Source organism: Ranitomeya variabilis, chromosome 4 (assembly GCF_051348905.1).
Source record: "Ranitomeya variabilis isolate aRanVar5 chromosome 4, aRanVar5.hap1, whole genome shotgun sequence".
Classification (NCBI taxonomy): domain Eukaryota; kingdom Metazoa; phylum Chordata; class Amphibia; order Anura; family Dendrobatidae; genus Ranitomeya; species Ranitomeya variabilis.
In genome coordinates this window covers 610,609,400-610,628,072 of record NC_135235.1, presented here as the reverse complement: position 1 = coordinate 610,628,072, position 18,673 = coordinate 610,609,400, and the positions used below count along the sequence as shown (strand labels likewise).

At 40.3% G+C, this 18,673-nt stretch overlaps 1 protein-coding gene across 6 annotated transcripts in view; it reads right to left on the bottom strand.

The window, feature by feature from the left end:
* Nucleotides 1-18,673, bottom strand: part of BAHCC1 (BAH domain and coiled-coil containing 1) — a 129,580-nt gene that overhangs the window by 11,068 nt on the left and 99,839 nt on the right. For 3 of the 6 annotated variants that reach the window (XM_077253370.1, XM_077253369.1, XM_077253371.1), the window contains 13 exons: nt 17,146-17,333; nt 16,775-16,911; nt 16,536-16,646; nt 7,524-7,644; nt 7,186-7,432; nt 6,717-6,908; nt 6,358-6,599; nt 6,167-6,262; nt 5,786-5,909; nt 5,559-5,673; nt 5,347-5,422; nt 4,980-5,088; nt 2,249-2,386 (listed from right to left, as the gene is read on the bottom strand). In XM_077253370.1, coding sequence (XP_077109485.1) covers nt 2,249-2,386; nt 4,980-5,088; nt 5,347-5,422; nt 5,559-5,673; nt 5,786-5,909; nt 6,167-6,262; nt 6,358-6,599; nt 6,717-6,908; nt 7,186-7,432; nt 7,524-7,644; nt 16,536-16,646; nt 16,775-16,911; nt 17,146-17,333 — 1,896 coding nt within the window. The remainder of the gene's footprint in view (nt 1-2,248; nt 2,387-4,979; nt 5,089-5,346; nt 5,423-5,558; nt 5,674-5,785; nt 5,910-6,166; nt 6,263-6,357; nt 6,600-6,716; nt 6,909-7,185; nt 7,433-7,523; nt 7,645-16,535; nt 16,647-16,774; nt 16,912-17,145; nt 17,334-18,673) is intronic. The other 3 variants (XM_077253372.1, XM_077253373.1, XM_077253374.1) reach the window with 3 other exon arrangements.

The following is an 18,673-nucleotide window of genomic DNA, read 5'->3' as shown; positions in this document are numbered from 1 at the left end:
TATATATATATATATATATATATATATATATATATATGGGTATATATATATATATATATATATATATATATATATATATATATATATATATATATATATATATATATATATATATATATATATATATTCGTCTAAGGTCCATTTCCGTCTGTTTGTCTGTAACGGAAATCCCGCGTCGCTAATTGGTCGCGCCAGTCAGCCGCGACCAATCAGCGATATTGGCGCGGGATTTGAACCACGCTTTGCTGATTGGTTGTGCCCGGCCAGGCGCCACCAATCAGCGAAGCGGTGTTTAAATCCCACGTCAATATCACTGATTGGTTGCGGCCGGCTGGCACGACCAATCAGTGACGCGGGATTTCAGTTACATACAAACAGACAGACTAACGTAAATCCCGCGTTGCTGATTTGTCGCGCCCGGCCGGCCGCGACCAATCAGCGACAGGCTTTACTATTGATGCTGCCTATGCAGCATCAATAGTAAAAAGATATAATGTTAAAAATAATAAAAAAAATAAAAAAATCGTGCTATTCTCACCTTCTGACGGCCCCCAAAGCCTTCCCCATCCTCGCTATGCTCTCGGCAGCTCCGTTCCCAGTAATGCTTTGCGAAATGACCCCAGATGACGTAGGATCACGCGAGACCGCTACGTCATCACGGGTTATTGCCACAAAGCATCACTGGGAACGGACCTGGCTAGAGCATCGCTAACTCCTGGGTTGGATCCGGGGGCCACCGGAAGGTGAGTATATAGCTATTTTTTATTTTAATTATTTGTTTTAACAGGGATATGGTGCCCACACTGCTATATACTATGTGGGCTGAGCTGTATACTACATGACTGTGCTATATACTACGTGGCTGCTATATACTATGTGGCTGTGCTATACACTACGTGGGCTGTGCCTGTGCTATATACTACATGGCTATGCTATATACTACGTGGACTGTACTATATACTACGTGGGCTGAGTTATATACTACGTGGACTGTACTATATACTACGTGGATTGTGCTATATACTACGTGGACTGTGCTATATACTATGTGGACTGTGCTATATACTACGTGGCTGCTATATACTACGTGGCTGTGCTATACACTACGTGGGCTGTGCCTGTGCTATATACTACGTGGACTGTACTATATACTACGTGGGTGTTACATACTACGTGGACTGTACTATATACTATGTGGATTGTGCTATATACTACGTGGCCTGTACTATATACTATGTGGACAGTGCTATATACTACGTGGACTACTATATACTACGTGGGCTGTGTTATATGCTATGTGGGCTGTGTTAGATACTACATGGCTGTGCTATATGCTACATGGGCTGTGTTTTATGCCAAATGGCTTTGCTATATACTATGTGGCTGTGTTATATGCTACGTGGCTGTGCTATATGCTACGTGGCTGTGCTATATACTAGGTGGCTGTGCTATATACTACATGGGCTGTTATATGCTACGTGGCTGTGCTATATGCTATGTGGCTGTGGTATATACTACGTGGCTGTGCTATATGCTATGTGGCTGTGGTATATACTACGTGGCTGTGTTATATACTACGTGAGCTGTGTTATATGCTACGTGGCTGTGCTATATACTATGTGGGCTGTTATATGCTACGTGACTGCTATATGCTATGTGGCTGTGTTATATACTACGTGGCTGTGCTATATGCTATGTGGGCTGTGTTATATGCTACGTGGCTGTGCTATATGCTATGTGGGCTGTGTTATATGCTACGTGGCTGTGCTATATGCTACGTGGGCGGTTATATGCTACGTTTACTGAACAAGTTCTGTCATACATATTCTAGAATACACGATGCGTTAGAATCGGGTCACCATCTAGTAATATATAAAAGTACTGAAAATTTATGACAATGTTTAGTCTTGGTAAAAAGAGGGGTCATCTTCAAGAAGTGGCCTTTGGGAGGAAATGAGCAAATAAATTTGCAGGACCCTGGTGGTCAAGTGGTCAGGCTAGTATTTCATGGCCAGTGGATAGGATCCTTGGAGACCTTCTACCTGCCAGCATTCGCTGGAATGGCGAGACATTGTGTATGCATTACGCCACAATAATAAGGTCACACCAGACAGGCTAACCATGAGAAGAGCCGGTGGTGACTAAACGAAGGAAGAGATTTTCATAGCTCCTGTCCAGGTTTCACAGAGAACTGATTTAGCCATTGGACCAAGGAACTGCGAATTATTAGCTCATCTATACTGTATACCTGTTCTGTTTGTGCACTCACACTGGATGGTAAAATCAGGAGGCAGTAAGCGAATGTTGTTCAGGGTGATCCGTCCACGATCACCATCATCAAACGCAACAGTCACTGAGTCTGACTCCCCTTCATCACTTGATGAACCTAGAGGAATAAAATAATGATTCCAATTAGACCCAAGATTTTTTAACCATTTGACCAGTGCATAGTTTTTGGAGCAAATATTACTCTCTATAGTGGTAATAACATGAGGTCACATGAACAATATAGTAGTAATGATGCTACTTTTGGCTCATGACCGATTGTCAAAGTGTTCTGAAATGGAATGTAAGAGAACCCATAAAACCCAGGAATTCCGAATGCCTGAAATTATGAACTTCGAGGTATTATGACTCCCCTACTGTGAAGTTAAAAGGGTATTAGACGTCACCTGTACAATTTGCCTGCCCCCTTATGTGTTAATATGGCAGCATAGTTCCTTACTGAATACTCATATCATGCATTAAACAGCTGGGGGTTTATCATTCCAGTTATTGCCATTACCCTCATCCATGAATTTGGCACAATTACAGAGAGAATACTTTTACTCTTAGATATGAATTTATTATAGCTTTCAAAATTTTTGAAAAATTAAAATTAAAAAAACGTAGAGACATTAAAAAACTTGGCTTAAAATAAAAAAAAAAACGGGAAAGTGTCAAATTTGCAGAACATATTTGCGTTTTTTTTTTTTTTTTACAGCTCATTGTGAAAATTGAAGAAAAAAAACAAAACCAAAATGACTGATAACATGAAACCGTGTTGCAGCAAGTCTATAAAATATAGGTGCTCGTTGTTTCTCAGTAAAATCGAGAAATCAATTCAAAATTCTATAAGGATCATGTGACTGGGCGGCCAGTGGCGCAGGTTGCTAAGCAACGTCCCCTCTGACAGCAAGTGTCAATTACTATATTGAGCGGGAATGGGTGCTTGAGATTGTACAGCGAGAAGGCAACTGCAACATCTGAAGATGATGAATGTGCTAGAATACAGGACGGCATCTTGTCCATGATGCATCATTTCTTATTTGGGAAGAAATTTTTTTTTTTTGCAGATAAATTTACTGCTCGTATTATTGTCTGTTGTACCACCATAAATTTTACACCCCTGCCTGTACAGAAAGAAAAGGCCCAGGTGTTATAAATAAGTGGCCTGCAAATAATGGCTGATTAAAGAAAGCATCATGTTAGGGGCTTCAGGGGAAATAATGACATGGAACAGCAAAATAGGATTACGGAACTTATTTAAATATATGAACCAAATTAGTTAGGAATTTTTTCTCTTTTTTAATTTACAAAAAAAATATATATATGCATACTATATATATATATATATATATATATATATATATATATATATATATATATATATATATATATATATATATATATATATATATATATATATATATTACAAATATTTTATACAATGTGGCTCAAAATTAGATATACGGGTGAGTCAACGAAATTGATCACCATAGATTGCAAATATACACACACAAAAGATTATATATATATATATATATATATATATATATATATATATATATATATATATATATATATATATATATATATATATATATTTCAACATATGTCTTTTCTGATCCCAGGGCACTTCACAACAACATACCAACTATTCCCACATAATTATATGCAAGAAGACGAAGAGATCTCAACTATTAAAACCAATGTTTATTGATCAATATTAAAAATAACATAATAAAAAAGTAAAAAAGCCCCCAGAAGAAGCAGGAGGCGAAACGCGCGTCGGGGTGAGGGGACACCATAAGCACAAGGTAATATACTCTCCTACTGCGTTGTACGATATTTTGCCTCCACACTGGTCCATTTTAGGTGGCTGTTTCTGGTCTTAGATACCTTTATCAGCGTTTTTTCCTGTGTAAATAGAGGCCACCGTGCTGGTTATGATTACATGTTTATAGGTTAGTAATGCATTGTTCGGGCTTTATATGCTGGCCATATTATTTGACTATGTGATGTTATAACCGCCCTTTTGTGGACATTACCGTTTGGAATTGGCTTCACATTTATCTGTTATGCAGTAGAGTTACTTCCTAGTATTTGCAATATATCATATTGAGTGTATATTTACAGATATCCTTGTATGGTGGTGTCCCCCACGGTATTCTCTGCTTTTTTATCATGTTATTTTTAATATTGATCAATAAACATTGGTTTTAATAGTTGGGATCTCTTCGTCTTCTTGCATATAATTATGTGGGATTAGTTGGTATATATATATATATATATATATATATATATATATATATATATATATATATATATATATATATATATATACACACACACACATCTGTATGCATACACACAAACAAATAAGAGAATACAGAAGCACTCTGTGTGTGTATATGTATAGAAACTGTGTGTGTGTGAGAGAGTGTATGTGTGTGTGTGTGTGTGTGAGAGTGTGTGTATGATATACATATGTATTTTATATATACACACACATACACACACGTGCATTTTATGTACGTATGCATGTAAACGCGTACACATATATATATATATATATACACACACACACACACACATACATATACACACACTTTTATTTTTTTCTGTCAACACAATGGTTTTCAATTTCATTATGCAGATTCTTCATTTATAAATGGAAACTGGAACAATAATATAATTAAAATCGGGCAGCTTCGTACCTCTCACCACATTTCCTGGGTACAGGCAGCGTGACTTTTGACTCCAGTAGGCACAGACACGAGTCCCATGAGGAAGGGAACGTGTAGACTGAGGCTTCACATCCACAACCTGCAAAGATACAGAATTTATTAGAATTGACAAGATAGAAGCCATCATGACTAAATATTACGTAAAAACACACAAACACACACATTATGATTACTTTCTTTTTATTTAATAAAATGTTTGTATTATACTTTTTTGCTAAATATTTAGTATGTGTTAATATATACACACATTTAACCATTTCCCTTTGACCTACTCTACATTCTGTATAGAGGAAGTTCTAGAATTTCCTGTCACAGTAGACACACACTAGGAACTTACAGCTTCCTGTAGAAGTTGCTCTTGGGAGTAGATGCGAGGCCGATTTCCTCTCTCTCCCTCTATCACAACACTGTATCTGTAAGAAATAAATACAAAAAATAATAGTATAATGATGAAGGATTCTCAAAAGCTTTGGTATACTATGTTAAAGCCATTATTAGTGACTGATGTACAACAAGACAAGGACCAATATTGAGGTTGTGGTCACCTACATGTCAGGGGGCTGTAGACTGCGAATACTGGCTGCATACAGTAAGTTGTCCTCCTTGGGTATTAGAACCTGTAACCCTTCTCTCAAATCCGTCTTAGCGAGTGAGCAGATGTGAGCTGGAACAAGACAATTACACCACAAAATCAACACTCCCATTCCTTGCATAGGAATGATTATGAATAAAATGGAAATGGACCATAACATAGGACTTGCAATTGATCATCTCACCTTTGTTCTTGGCTGTAGAGCTGGTTTCTTCTTCCCCTTCTGAAAAACTGCTGTTATCATCAAACTGGAAGTCATCTTCTACTGCAAAACTTTGCAAGAGTCGACTGACTGCCCGACCTCTTTCCTGTAGTTGAAGGAAGGATTAACTTGTCAAAACCAGGGTTGATGACTTTGATATCAAGATAGAATTGGATCCCGATGGTGGAACAAATCATATGACTCTCAAAAAATACCCTTAAGACACAAGCATAGTGTCTTATTTATAGGTTAAGTACCAACTGACTGACTGATGGACACCCATCATTATTCTCTTCTATTAGGACTTAATACCAAGGTGTAGAGCTCTTCCTACACGAAAAAAAGCAAAAAAAAGTCTCATACCTGTTTAGACTTCATTCTTCCCATCTTCATCTCTTCTTTCATGAGGTTCTTGGGGGATCGAGAGGTCAGGGAGAGACTCAATATCCCATTTTTTCTCTGTAGGAATATAAAAAGCAAATAGATTGAACAAGAGCGTACATTTTTTTTAAAGATGTGGCTATATTATACAGGATAATTCTAGGCAAACCTACTTGGATGTTTTTGATCTTTTTGTCTTTTTTGAGTCCCTGGCTAGTAGAACAAAACAGAGTCTTGCTAGGAGTCAGAGCCTGAGAGTCAGACTGTATTCTACGCCGCACATTTTCCTCTGGTTTCCCCTCGTGACTTAAAGACTTTTTCTTAAGAGGCTTATTAGGGTGGCTTCGAGATTCCAGCTTGGCAGAACGTTTGCGGATCTTGACTTCGCTCTCAGGGCTGGTAATACAGCATGAACCTAGAAATAGAGAAGAGTTACCATATAGCAAATAGACAGTATATAATTAAGAATGAAGGGCTAAAGGGGGAGTTTAGATACCATGTCAAACATTAGCTATGGTTCCAAGTTCCTTACCTAGTAGCCCCTGTCTTTCAATTTTCTTTTTTGCTTTTTGATTGGCTTCCATTTTTACAACCGCAGAAGCAGAAGGACCCACCAGGGAGGAATTACCAGGAGCATTAAGGGACAAGCTTGCATCATGGTTGGACAGCCCAGGGAGATCCTGTTCTCCGTCATCACTGTCAGAGTCTTCATCGTTGTCCTGATCTGTAGTAAAAACACAAACATTTCTATAGACCATTTCAATAGATCTACTGAAGCTCCTTAAAATAAAGAAATAAAAACCAAAAAGTTTTAAAGGGCTCACCAAAAAAGGTCTAAAGAAGTCAACTCAGCAAAAATGGTAAAGAACTAAAAAAATAAAGTTCTAAGGACCCATTACTACCTAACACCTGGCTGTACACCACGTCTAAATAAAAAAAAATCTCGATTGACAACCCCAGTTGGCTACTCTGTATGGAGGGTTTAACATAACTCTCCTCACCTGCTGCCCCAGCTCCCTCTGGCCTCTGTCTCTCCTGACCTTTCCTTTCACCTCCTTCTTTGACCTTTAAACATGACCCTTTGTGTGGAGGCATTTTCTTCTGAATTTTACTAGTTGGAAGAACTTCCTTACGGTGAAAAGGGCTTGTACCAGATGCTAAGGCTTTGCTCTTCATTTGAGAGACCTTCCGTGCCAGTTTGGATGCCAGCTTGTTTTGAGGGCACACATTTTTGCAATGCATCTTGGCCTACAAAAGAGAACATTATGTAAGAATGCTAACCTATGAAGGTCGAAGGTCCTTTTTTTGTGCCAATTTTGATCTTTTATTTAGAACTTACGGTCTTCTGTGAGTGGTCTTGATCACTGTAACTCTCCTCTGATATTTTATTTTTCTTTTTCTTGGGCTCCCCATCGTTTCGAAGCTCTGCACATAGGAGACTTAAACTTCTGCTCAAAGGCCTGGAAAAAGAAAAAAGAAAAATCTGAACTTAGAATTCATCTACCGCACAATCTACAGTAAGGTTTCTATCGATGCCAAGAAATGTCAAAAACAATTCAGCCAACTGATGAGATTTCTTTCAAATCAACCAAGCCAACTTGAAAGGCCTCTATAATGCGGAAGGCCAGAAATTATCTAAAGAAGTCAAGGAAGCCATCATCTGTTCCATCGTGGGTATATATATATATATATATATATATGGTGCTCCTCTGTCTACCTTAGCATTTTTGCAAGAACATATGTAATGTATGCCAGGAACGTCCTCAAGACTGACGTATGCATAAACGGGTACGTGCTCGTAGACTGCTTTTCCTTCCGTGCACAATAGGGATTAAATGAATGGCCTATCTGAAACTTGTCACTTCCCAACACACTTCAGCACAGCAAAGAGAGATGTGTCTGCAGCCAGGAAGAGTGAGGTTCTCCCTGCCCGCTGTTAACCTCACCTCCATGTGCCAAATTCCATGTAACTGCAAACGGGGAGGGAGACGGGGAATTCCCCATTGCAAAGCACTCAGCACACATCCACGTCTAAATTATTCCAACCAATTCATGCTATCCAGACCCTACTGTAAACACACTACAGTGGACGCGATTGTCACCTCCTATGAAACATTGCTGGCTCTGAATATTGTAAGTGTGTTGTAGGTTAGACAGATCAAAAGCACCAGTAGTCACCACATCGAAGATCTAAGCTGCTCCATATGCTGATTACATAAAATAGAGGCAGAAAGAGTTTTGGAGGCTTTATAGTGTGTCCACTAGGAGTGCTGGAGCTCATGTATGTTGGAATTGATTCCAGTGGAGAAACATCTCTGAAGTTGCATCTACACCTGCCGATAATCTGTCAGATTATTACAATAACTATCATTCAGGATAATTGTGTAAAGTTAATGGGTTGAGCAACTGAGCGAGGTGTCCAAAAATGTCCTGTCATATTGCATGAAATCGTTTAGGTAAGCAAAAATAATAATTATTATTATTTATTATTATAGCGCTATTTATTCCATGGTGCTTTACATGTGAGGAGGGGTATACATAATAAAAACAAGTACAATAATCTTGAACAATACAAGTCACAACTGGTACAGGAGGAGAGAGGACCCTGCCCACGAGGGCTCACAATTTACAAGGGATGGGTGAGGATACAGTAGGTGAGGATAGAGCTGGTCATGCAGTGGTTTGGTCGATCGGTGGTTACTGCAGGTTGCAGGCTTGCCGGAAGAGGTAGGTATTCAGATTCTTTTTGAAGGTTTCGATGGTAGGTGAGAATCTGATATGTTGCGGTAGAGAGTTCCAGAGTAGGGGTGATGCGCGAGAGAAATCTTGTATGCGATTGTGGGAGGAGGAGATAAGAGGGTAGTAGACAAAGAGATCTTGTGAGGATTGGAGGTTGCATGCAGGAAGGTAGCGGGAGACGAGGTCACAGATGTATGGAGGAGACAGGTTGTGGATGGCTTTGTATGTCATGGTTAGGCTTTTGTACTGGAGTCTCTGGGTAATGGGGAGCCAGTGAAGGGATTGACAGACGGGAGAGGCTGGGGAATAGTGGGAGAACAGGTGGATTAGTCAGGCAGCTGAGTTTAGAATAGATTGGAGGGGTGTGAGAGTGTTAGAGGGGAGGCCACAGAGCAGGAGGTTACAGTAGTCGAGGCAGGAGATGATGAGGGCATGGACTAGGGTTTTCGCAGATTCTTGGTTTAGGAATGTACGGATCCGTGAAATATTTTTGAGTTGAAGGCAGCAGGAAGTGGAAAGGGCTTGGATATGCGGTTTGAAGGAGAGATAAGTATCAAGGATTACCCCGAGACAGCGAGCTTCTGGGACTGGGGAGAGTGGGCAGCCATTTACTGTACTGGATAGGTTCGTTGGGGAAGGGGGGACGCGTGAGATGGGGGAAAAGACGATGAATTCTGTTTTGCCCATGTTAAGTTTTAGAAATCTAGCGGAGAAGGAGGATGAGATAGCGGATAGACATTGAGGGATTCTGGTTAGTAGGGTGGTGATATCTGGTCCAGAGATGTAGATCTGTGTGTCGTCAGCATAGAGATGATACTGAAAACCGTGAGATTCTATGAGCTGTCCCAGGCCAACAGTGAAAATGGAGAAGAGCAGGGGCCCTAGAACTGAGCCTTGCGGGACTCCGACAGATAGGTGGCGAGGTGAGGAGGTGGTGTGTGAGTGGGAGACGCCGAATGTCCGGTCAGTTAGGTATGACGAAATCCAGGATAGGGCCAAGTCTGTGATGCCAAGGGATGAGAGGGTCCGCAGCAACAGGGAATGGTCCACAGTGTCAAAGGCAGAGGACAGGTCCAGGAGGAGGAGGATAGAGTAGTGTCGCTTGCTCTTGGCGGATAATAGGTCATTGGTGACCTTAGTTAGGGCAGTAATTATTGATCAACTTTCAAAAAATATTTTGCGTCGCTCATTCAATTACATTTTTTGTTTCAGTGAAAACTTGTGTCCAATGTTTTATGAATTCATGCATTTATAATAAATAGCATCACTAGTGGGATTATCCAGGTGAACACGGTGAACGATGTTCGATGTTACGACATTTCACAGTTCTCCTCATGTATAAATACTTGTCTGACATCGTTTGCCAGTTGAGAGTTCCGATCGCATCATTCATTGTTTAAACGATTATCTGACCCTCAGAGTGGTTGCACAATTTTTCCAACCACTTATTGATACTCCTTCGTTTGACTCTCTGATATTTCTATTATGCACCACTCAAGATCTTGATTTCCTTCACGCAAGTGAAAAAAATTTCTAGCGTGTAACACAAAAAAAAGTGCACAAGAATGCCATCACAAGTCCTCTCAAAGACAAATAATTTCATCCCTCTAGACCAGAAAGGACACAGCATGGGTTACAACTGCCAACGCTTAGTGTGAGCTTATCGTACTCCTCGCTTCCACCTGCTTGGTTGTTACCCCAATGTTCAAACTTCTTGAGGACCACCATGGGTAAACTCATGATCTTTCTCATCTTGATCATGGGCCACCAAGCCCTAGGAGACATACCATTTCTCCTTGAGGAGACATCCAGCTGATGTAGGGAGACTTTAAGGCCAAGCAATGCTTCTTGGAAATAAACATGCAGACTAACTCTTTTCAAGAAGGAATGTTGACTAACACCACCATTAGGAATCCTACGTCTGCCCTTGACAATGGAAGTGATCAGCTCATTTGATCAGACCCTTAAAATACAAATATATGAACAAAACTCATAACCATAGTTTTTCATAAGCACGTATAGTACCTTAAGCGACTATTACAAATTGACAGGGAACATGGACAGAATGGACAAGTATAAAGAGTAGGACTCATTTGTTGGGGGATACAAAAAGGTAGATTGGAGGTCAGCCTGACCATGGGGGACTTCTTTCCCGAGTGCGGTTCATACAGAGCGGATTTTAGCCAGCTTTTTAAATCTGTAGTAAAAGCATCTCCCGCAGGCAGATCCATCAAAGCCTCTTAAATCCGCTCTGGAATCTCAGCTGGAACTATTTAACCCTTAAAGCACCCAAATCCACACCAAGGGCTTGAGAGCTCATGAAATATTTAGACGTGACGTAAGGGGCACTTTGCGAGTTGTGTCATCGCAGGCACTCACACAACCTTCGTAAAGTAGCGCATACATTACTGGTGAGACATTAATAAGTGACGGACACATAAATAATGCACAGCAGGCTTGAGAATGTATCCTTGTGCATTTATAAATACATGTAATTTAAGGCTGAGCCCGAAAATGGAGAAAGGGGCCCCTCTTTTCAAAGATGGCTGCCAAACAGAAGCTTTATGGGTTAGGTTCGTATGAAAGGTTTTTGCAATGCCATCACCTTATTTTCAATCTTCTACATATCACACTGAGTCCAAATTCAGCAAACAGCAGGGTAGAGCTTAGGGGAGGAAGCGGGGGTTGCTAGGCAACTATCTTCGCTCCCGGACCTGGGATGTATAGCCTGCGTCCATGCAGACCGGAGATTGCTACCGCTTTATCATGTAGGACCTGTATGGAATGAGTGCGTGAATAGAGTACCACCATCAACAACTGGGGGAAGATGTACTGTTCTTACATAAACCACAACATAAGTGCCCGCGAAGAAACATTTTTAAGCAAGGCCTTTCACAACCCTCATCTTTCATGAGTAATGCTGAAAACTTCCAGATGAACCTGGATAGAAAGAGTCTGTTAGGGCATAGTGAGGTTTTATCAGGTTGGGCGTCTTCACGTAACCCCCACTGTAGGCCACAGTCATGAACAGTAGCAAGTACAGCTTACTGGTATGAATCATGGCTTCATAGTTGTCAGATTCACCAGGACATTTTAGATTTTTTTTCTTCTAAAAACAATACCAATAAGTTTGGGGATGTCCTGGGACAAAAATGCAGAAAAAGACATATCATCGGTGCAACCTGTGCAGCCACACAGGGGCCCAACAGATAAGGGCCCTGTGTAGAAGGAATCAGTTTAGGTGGGACTATTTTGTCAACAGCATCTAATGATATAAACAGAAATCAAATCATTGCAATAAGTGTGTAGTGTATGTATGAGAGTGAGCATATGTATACATGTGTGAGAGTGCATGTATGTGAATATATACAATTTTGAGTATGAGTTCATATGTATACATGTGTAAGTGTGTATGCATATGTATACATTTGTGAGTATGTATGAGTGTGTGGACGCATATATACATGTGTTTTTGTAGATTGTAAGCTCTTACGAGCAGTGTCATCAATATTTTCGCTTTAATTATTGTATTATCTTTAACTATTTTACTTATGACTGTTGTGCATGAACCTCTGAATTGTAAAGCACTGCGGAATATGTTGGCCTATATAAAGATTATTTTATTATTATTGTATATATGTGTATGAGACTGTGTGTGTTTGTATACATGTGTGGGTGCGTGTGTATAAGACTGTGCGTGCATTTGTATACGGATAGGTGCGTGAGTGAGTGTATACGTGTGATTGAGAGTATACATTTGTGGGTAAGCATGTGTTCATCTATATGTATGGTGTATCTTCATGTGTGTGTATGTGAATTTGACATGAGTGAGTGCATGTTTGTGCATTCGAGGGTGACGGTGTGCATATACACACATATTGGAGGGAGCAGCTTTGTTCGAAAATACCACAAACTTAAAAGAAGTTCTCCAAACTTGGATAAAGCGGTACTACTCAGGCGACAACCATTTTGGATGCCAGTTGGTGGCGCCCAGATTAGTTGTTATTTCCCTTCCCAGGAACTTGGATCTTGCAGGAAGAACTACCTAAAGTAAGGGAAATTGACACTTTCTTAAAGGAAATAGAATTAGGAGCCAATTGCCAAAGAGGTTGGAGGTGGTGTACTCATGTAACCTTCAACCTTCAACAATTTGTTTGGTTGCAGTATTGGTATAAAGCACTTGAAATCAAGTATTCTATTCTCACTGGACCACCAGTCATACACAACCTTACCCTACTGGACTATAAGGATTTATTCTGAAACGCCCCCACACTAAGCCACCACTTCTTCTCCTTCGAGACAAGAGAGAGTCCCACCTTCACCAGTGTCCACTGATGCCGAATAGTCACTTGACAATGGGCGACTATCACATTTGTCAGTCTTAATGAATACACAGAGGTGCCACTTTAAAAAGGGCAGAGGTAAGCAAGATGCCGCTACCCAGATTATTATTTTTTTTTTTAAATACTAATGACTCAGCCGCCTCTTGTGCCCACAGTCTGTAAAACAGCTGCTTGTGCGATAGGGAGGAGGGAAAAGCAGAAAACCGGGGGAAGTCGGGCAGCCAGCATTAATCCAGACACTTGCAAGTCCCTTAATAGCAGCTCAGTTAAAAACCTGCTAGCCCCCTCGCTATGGTCAGGAGGCATAAGCTGCCCCTTGCCCTAGTGGCACAGCCAAGCAAAACACGCCATCTTTTTGTAAACTCTCTCCCTTTCCTCCAAGCATGCAACGTTTGCTAATGTTTTCTGACATAAAACTCTGACATTTATTTTTTTTTTCCCTGTGTCTTAATTGAGGGAGTCATTTAGTAGAGATTTAACTATTATTACCAAATCATAGAGCTTGATGCATTGCACACACTCTCCAATCGTGTTTGGACTAGCTTGGAGGATTTATGCAAATGGCCCTGCCGGGAGAGGCAATTTGTAGCAGAGAAGGACAATTATACAGGGCCCGCGAGTGCGAGAATAGCTGCACCAGGCGGTTAATGGGTAATAGCAGAGCGCTGGAACCAGTGAGCGGCACCGTAATATGACCAGAGGCGGTTACATGGCACAGACAGGGGTTGCTATGCTGTGTTGTGTTGTGTGCCACTTTTGTGGGAAAACCTACCCCTCCCCTTGACAAGACGTATCTACTGGGAGATCATCAAGAGGTGGGAAGGGACTTGAGTGAAAACGAGGAAAAGTCCGATTGTTTAGTTTGTAGAAATTGCAAAAAAAAAATAGGTTTCAAAAAATTCAGATGGTTTTATTCCAAGTTTTAATTTCACTAAGTGGATTTTTTGTCTTATACAGGGTGCAGAGAAAGCAGTCACAACAAGGCTCACGGTAGATGGGGGCATTAGGATCCAAAACCTTCAAGTCACACCTATTGTCTTATAGGAGGAAGTAATATCTCCTAATGAGGTGTTCCTGAAAATCATAAATAAATAAATTTAGTAAAAAGAGTTCATTCTGCTTTTTCTCAGTTCAATCAATCGTGACTACCACGATGGCCACCAGTGTAGCTGGATTGGTGGTAGTCCTGAATCACAAATCTGTCTCCTTATGCATTTTCTAAGCCAGGTGAATGGTAGACCAGTTATGGATGGAGTAATCATTCAGCACAATGACCACCATATAATCGTGCTCATTTTGTGTGAAGCCCATTAAAGAGATCCTGTTACTCGTCATATGTAATTTTATTTTTATTTTGTGTAAATGTTGCTGTTCTCCTGAATCCGGCGTTGTTTTTCTTTTTTCCTGTGCCTCTACATTCCTGAGTTATAGCCTCCTCTTCCCGGTGTACAAATCTAGTCTTTTTAGCCAAGCGGGCAAGGCCTCCAAGACAACTCCCACAGAGAAGAGTTTAGAATCACACCCAGTTGGATAAACAGACTAGATGTACATGTAGGAAAGAGAGGGCTATATATTAGGAACGAGGAGGAGCAGGAGCAAAAGAAATACAATGCTGGATTCAGGAGAACAGCGACATTTACAATGGGTTCAAAAAATACATTTTTCTCTCAAGTTACATCTTTTGTTTAAAGAAACACCTGCTAGATGTCCAGAGTTTGATTGGACAATCCTCAAAGGCTAGAAGTTTTGCAAATTAGCTCCAAAGAGGACATTTTATGGGCATTCCCATAATATAAATGTCCTGATTTGGGGGATTTTAAATTCTAATAAAAAAGGTAAAGTTAAAGGGAACCCGTCAGGTCCCCCATGCCTTCCAACCCAGCAGCATTCTCTTATGTATTTATTTATTTTACTCAGTGTCGCCATTGGGGATCACAATCTAGAATCCCTATCAGCATGTCTTAGGGATGTGGGAGGAAACTGGAGAACCCGGAGGAAACCCACGCAAACACAGGGAGAACATACAAACTCCTTGCAGATCTTGTCCTTGGTGGGATGAGTAAATTCCATGCCTAACCATCCCTGTATGACATTTTTTCGTAAAAATTAGGTTTAAAAAAGCATTTATATTGTCCCCGTTTCCTATGCTAATTAGGGCTTTGACTAATTGATGGGGCATTAGTTTCTGGATGTATGCTTCCCTACTTTAGAGGCATAGTGCGCATTACAGGAACTTCAGGAGATGGCTTCTGCACTTCTAGTCATGCGCCCTGTGCCTCTGAAGTCGGGAAGCATACACCCGGCTACAGAGGGGCAGTGACGCTTCTGAACTTCCGATCATGCGCACGGAGCATCTGAAGCCAGGAAGTATACACCCGGCTACAAAGGCACAGTGACGCGGCCGAAATGTGCGGTGTGTGAGATCTGAAGAAGCTGGCGATGGTGTCAGCTCGCACAAATTATGTTCTCATGCCTTCAGGGGCGTGATAACATGGAAAGATGGCTTACTAGTCTGGGGAAACTAACGCCCCATCGATTAGTTGAAACCCTAATTAGCATAGGAAACGGGGACAATATAAATGCTTTTTAAACCTAATTTTTACCGACAAATGTTATACAGGGCTGGTTAGGCAGGGAGTTTAACCAAACATAGGTGAATGATGCTGGGTTAGAGGACATGCGGGACCGGACATCTTTCCTTTATAAAAAAAAATAAATAAATCACTAAAAATTTGACAAAGAAAGATGATTAATAATCTTTATAGGGTTTAACCGTGTTTTCTTATATGGGATAGACATGTCCGAAAGAGCAATGACGTAGATTGGGGCTGAGTTTTAGAAAATCGCATGAAAAGTCACCCTTGAAATTCAAATCTGAAGACTTAGCTAAAAATGTAATTTCTTATTACTCTATTGTTTTAGTAAAAAACCTGTACTCAAACCAAACAGTGAAACAGCCGATCTGCCATGAGTGTCAAGTGCAGGTTAATGAATAAAAGCAATATTTGCATTGTAGAATTGAGCCGACTGGAACACATTCCTCTTGGTCTTAATGAGTGTACACAGGACCTGTGCTTGGAAGTGAAGGACCAAGAGGCAGGTTTAGACTAGACCACTGCCTTAAGATAAATAGAAGGGGCAGAAAGAAGTGTAGACAGATCCATCCATAGAACATTGACATTTTAGTCCTCAGGGACTGCACATCATCATGGTGGCTATTTTCAAGCAACGAATTTAAGAGGGCATAAAGAAATCTCCTGATAACTCACTTGGTCTTCTTATTCTCGTAAAGCCGGTGTGATGAGGGAGCTCGACAGTGTGGGCGTTTTCTTGGCCTCCCTGGACCCCGTCGGACTGGACTTCGAGAACTCTCATCTTTACTGTAAATGGAGAGAAGAGTCCAATTTAAAAAAGGGTCCTGTCAGTGCGATCCCAAAAACCTCCACCAAGATTGTTTCAAACCATCTGAATCATCAGGTTTAGCAGATCTCTAGAAACATTTACTTACTCATGGTCATGTCTCCTCTGCAATTTCACAAACTCCCTTTGCTTCTCTTTATAGCGCCTCTGAATTTCTGCCAATTTGATCCGCATGTCAACCTCCTCAGTGTCCAGGTGGTCAATGGCAGCCTTCAGTGGACAGACCTAAGGACAAATAAGAAACAATGGTCAAAATACAAAAACACACTTGCCAAAAATCTTGATTTTGCGGATACAATCCCATGAGCTGAATCACTAAAAGGGGTGGTGTGTACATAAACCCTGCCCATGAGGATCAATTTGTGATTGTTTCCTGGGAACAGGGTGTACTAACATCAAGAAAGGGGTGGGACTTAAAATCAATTTTCATCAGTATAAAAATGGGTCTATGTCACTCACTGGCTTTGTTTTAGGTATCCAGCTATACGTCCGGCGTGATAGGCGGACACGAGGTGTTTGTTTCGGACAGCAGGTATGGTGACATGTTGGTTTAGCACCTTCTAGGCTATCAGCCTCGGCTAGAGACCATGCAGCAGCGATGGTGGCAAAAACTTGAAGATCAGAGACTACCAAATCATCTTCACTAGCTAAAAAATAAATGAGCAAAAAAAAAATAGATTCACTGAAAGGGAAACATTTAAAACGTCCATAAAATAAAGATTTCAGTTAAAAAACAGCTATTTCATGTAGATGGGTTTATTTAAAAGAAAATTAAATTCATTAGGTCAAAAACTTAGAAATAAGCATTATTCAACTTATTTGCAGGGCATGTCTCAAATCTTTCCCCCCTCTCCCTCTGCAAACTAGACAAATATATTTTTAGTAAAATTGCATTTTTGGAAGGTACCATAAATTGTTTGCAAAAAATCAATTTTAATGGAATATTATCAAAATAATAATAATAATAATAATAATAATAATAATAATAATAATTATTTGCTACTACCATTAAATATATTTAGATATATAAATATTTCTATGACCATCTGCCCTTGTTATACGAAACTCCAAATCTTTAATTCTAGAGGTCAGAACTTTTTTGCCTCTTATATTAATAAAATAAATTATCCCTTTTCATCTACGATAAAGCCGAGCCATTAATGCAATGATCCTATCAAACAAACAGGTGTAAGAAGAGGTGTTGCAACTCCCCATGGACCACGCAAGTTGCCAATTATTGCCAATGCTCCCCATAAAGATGCCCACGCGAGTGTGTTTAGAGAACCATCTTCTATACACCAGACGGTTGATGTGGTTGCATTTCCGTGCATTACCTTATCCATGATGGCAAAAAAACAATCGATACTAAAAGCTACTTGGGAGAACATTGCCCTATTTAAGTATGGCTTCCTGTGCAATATCGCAGCCCAGCACATGTGCCCATCTGTCTTCTAACTGACAACACACTTATGATGGGTCCCATGACAGACACACAAAAGGGGCCGGCCTGCAATATGCAGCTAATTATCACCGCCATTATACTACATGGTTTATAATTCATCAGCCATGGAAAAGCTTTACCCACAGCTTTAATAGAGAAGGTTTATTATACAGAGACTCGATGGGTGCTGACATGGTTAAGACTTTTAGAACGTCTACCAAGTCCTTCAACATAGGAGAGAAAATGTAAAGGCATTAATTCAGTAACTAATTAGCATTTAGTCAAGTAATTATGGGACTTTTACCTGTCTCTATTTACAAAAATTACTATTTGGTATAGGTATGTTTGGAAATTTTTAGATATTCATAGTGACGTGTTGTCTTGGGATAAACAATGACCCAATAAATCGGTCAATGAGTGGACCATGAATGGTCATAGTAGATAGAGAGTCTGACATCAATCCGTGGAATCTGCCCATCTTCAGACCTTGTGAGTATCTGCCTCTCCACCCCTTATTCCCCTTATACCCCACTATTGGGCTAGAAA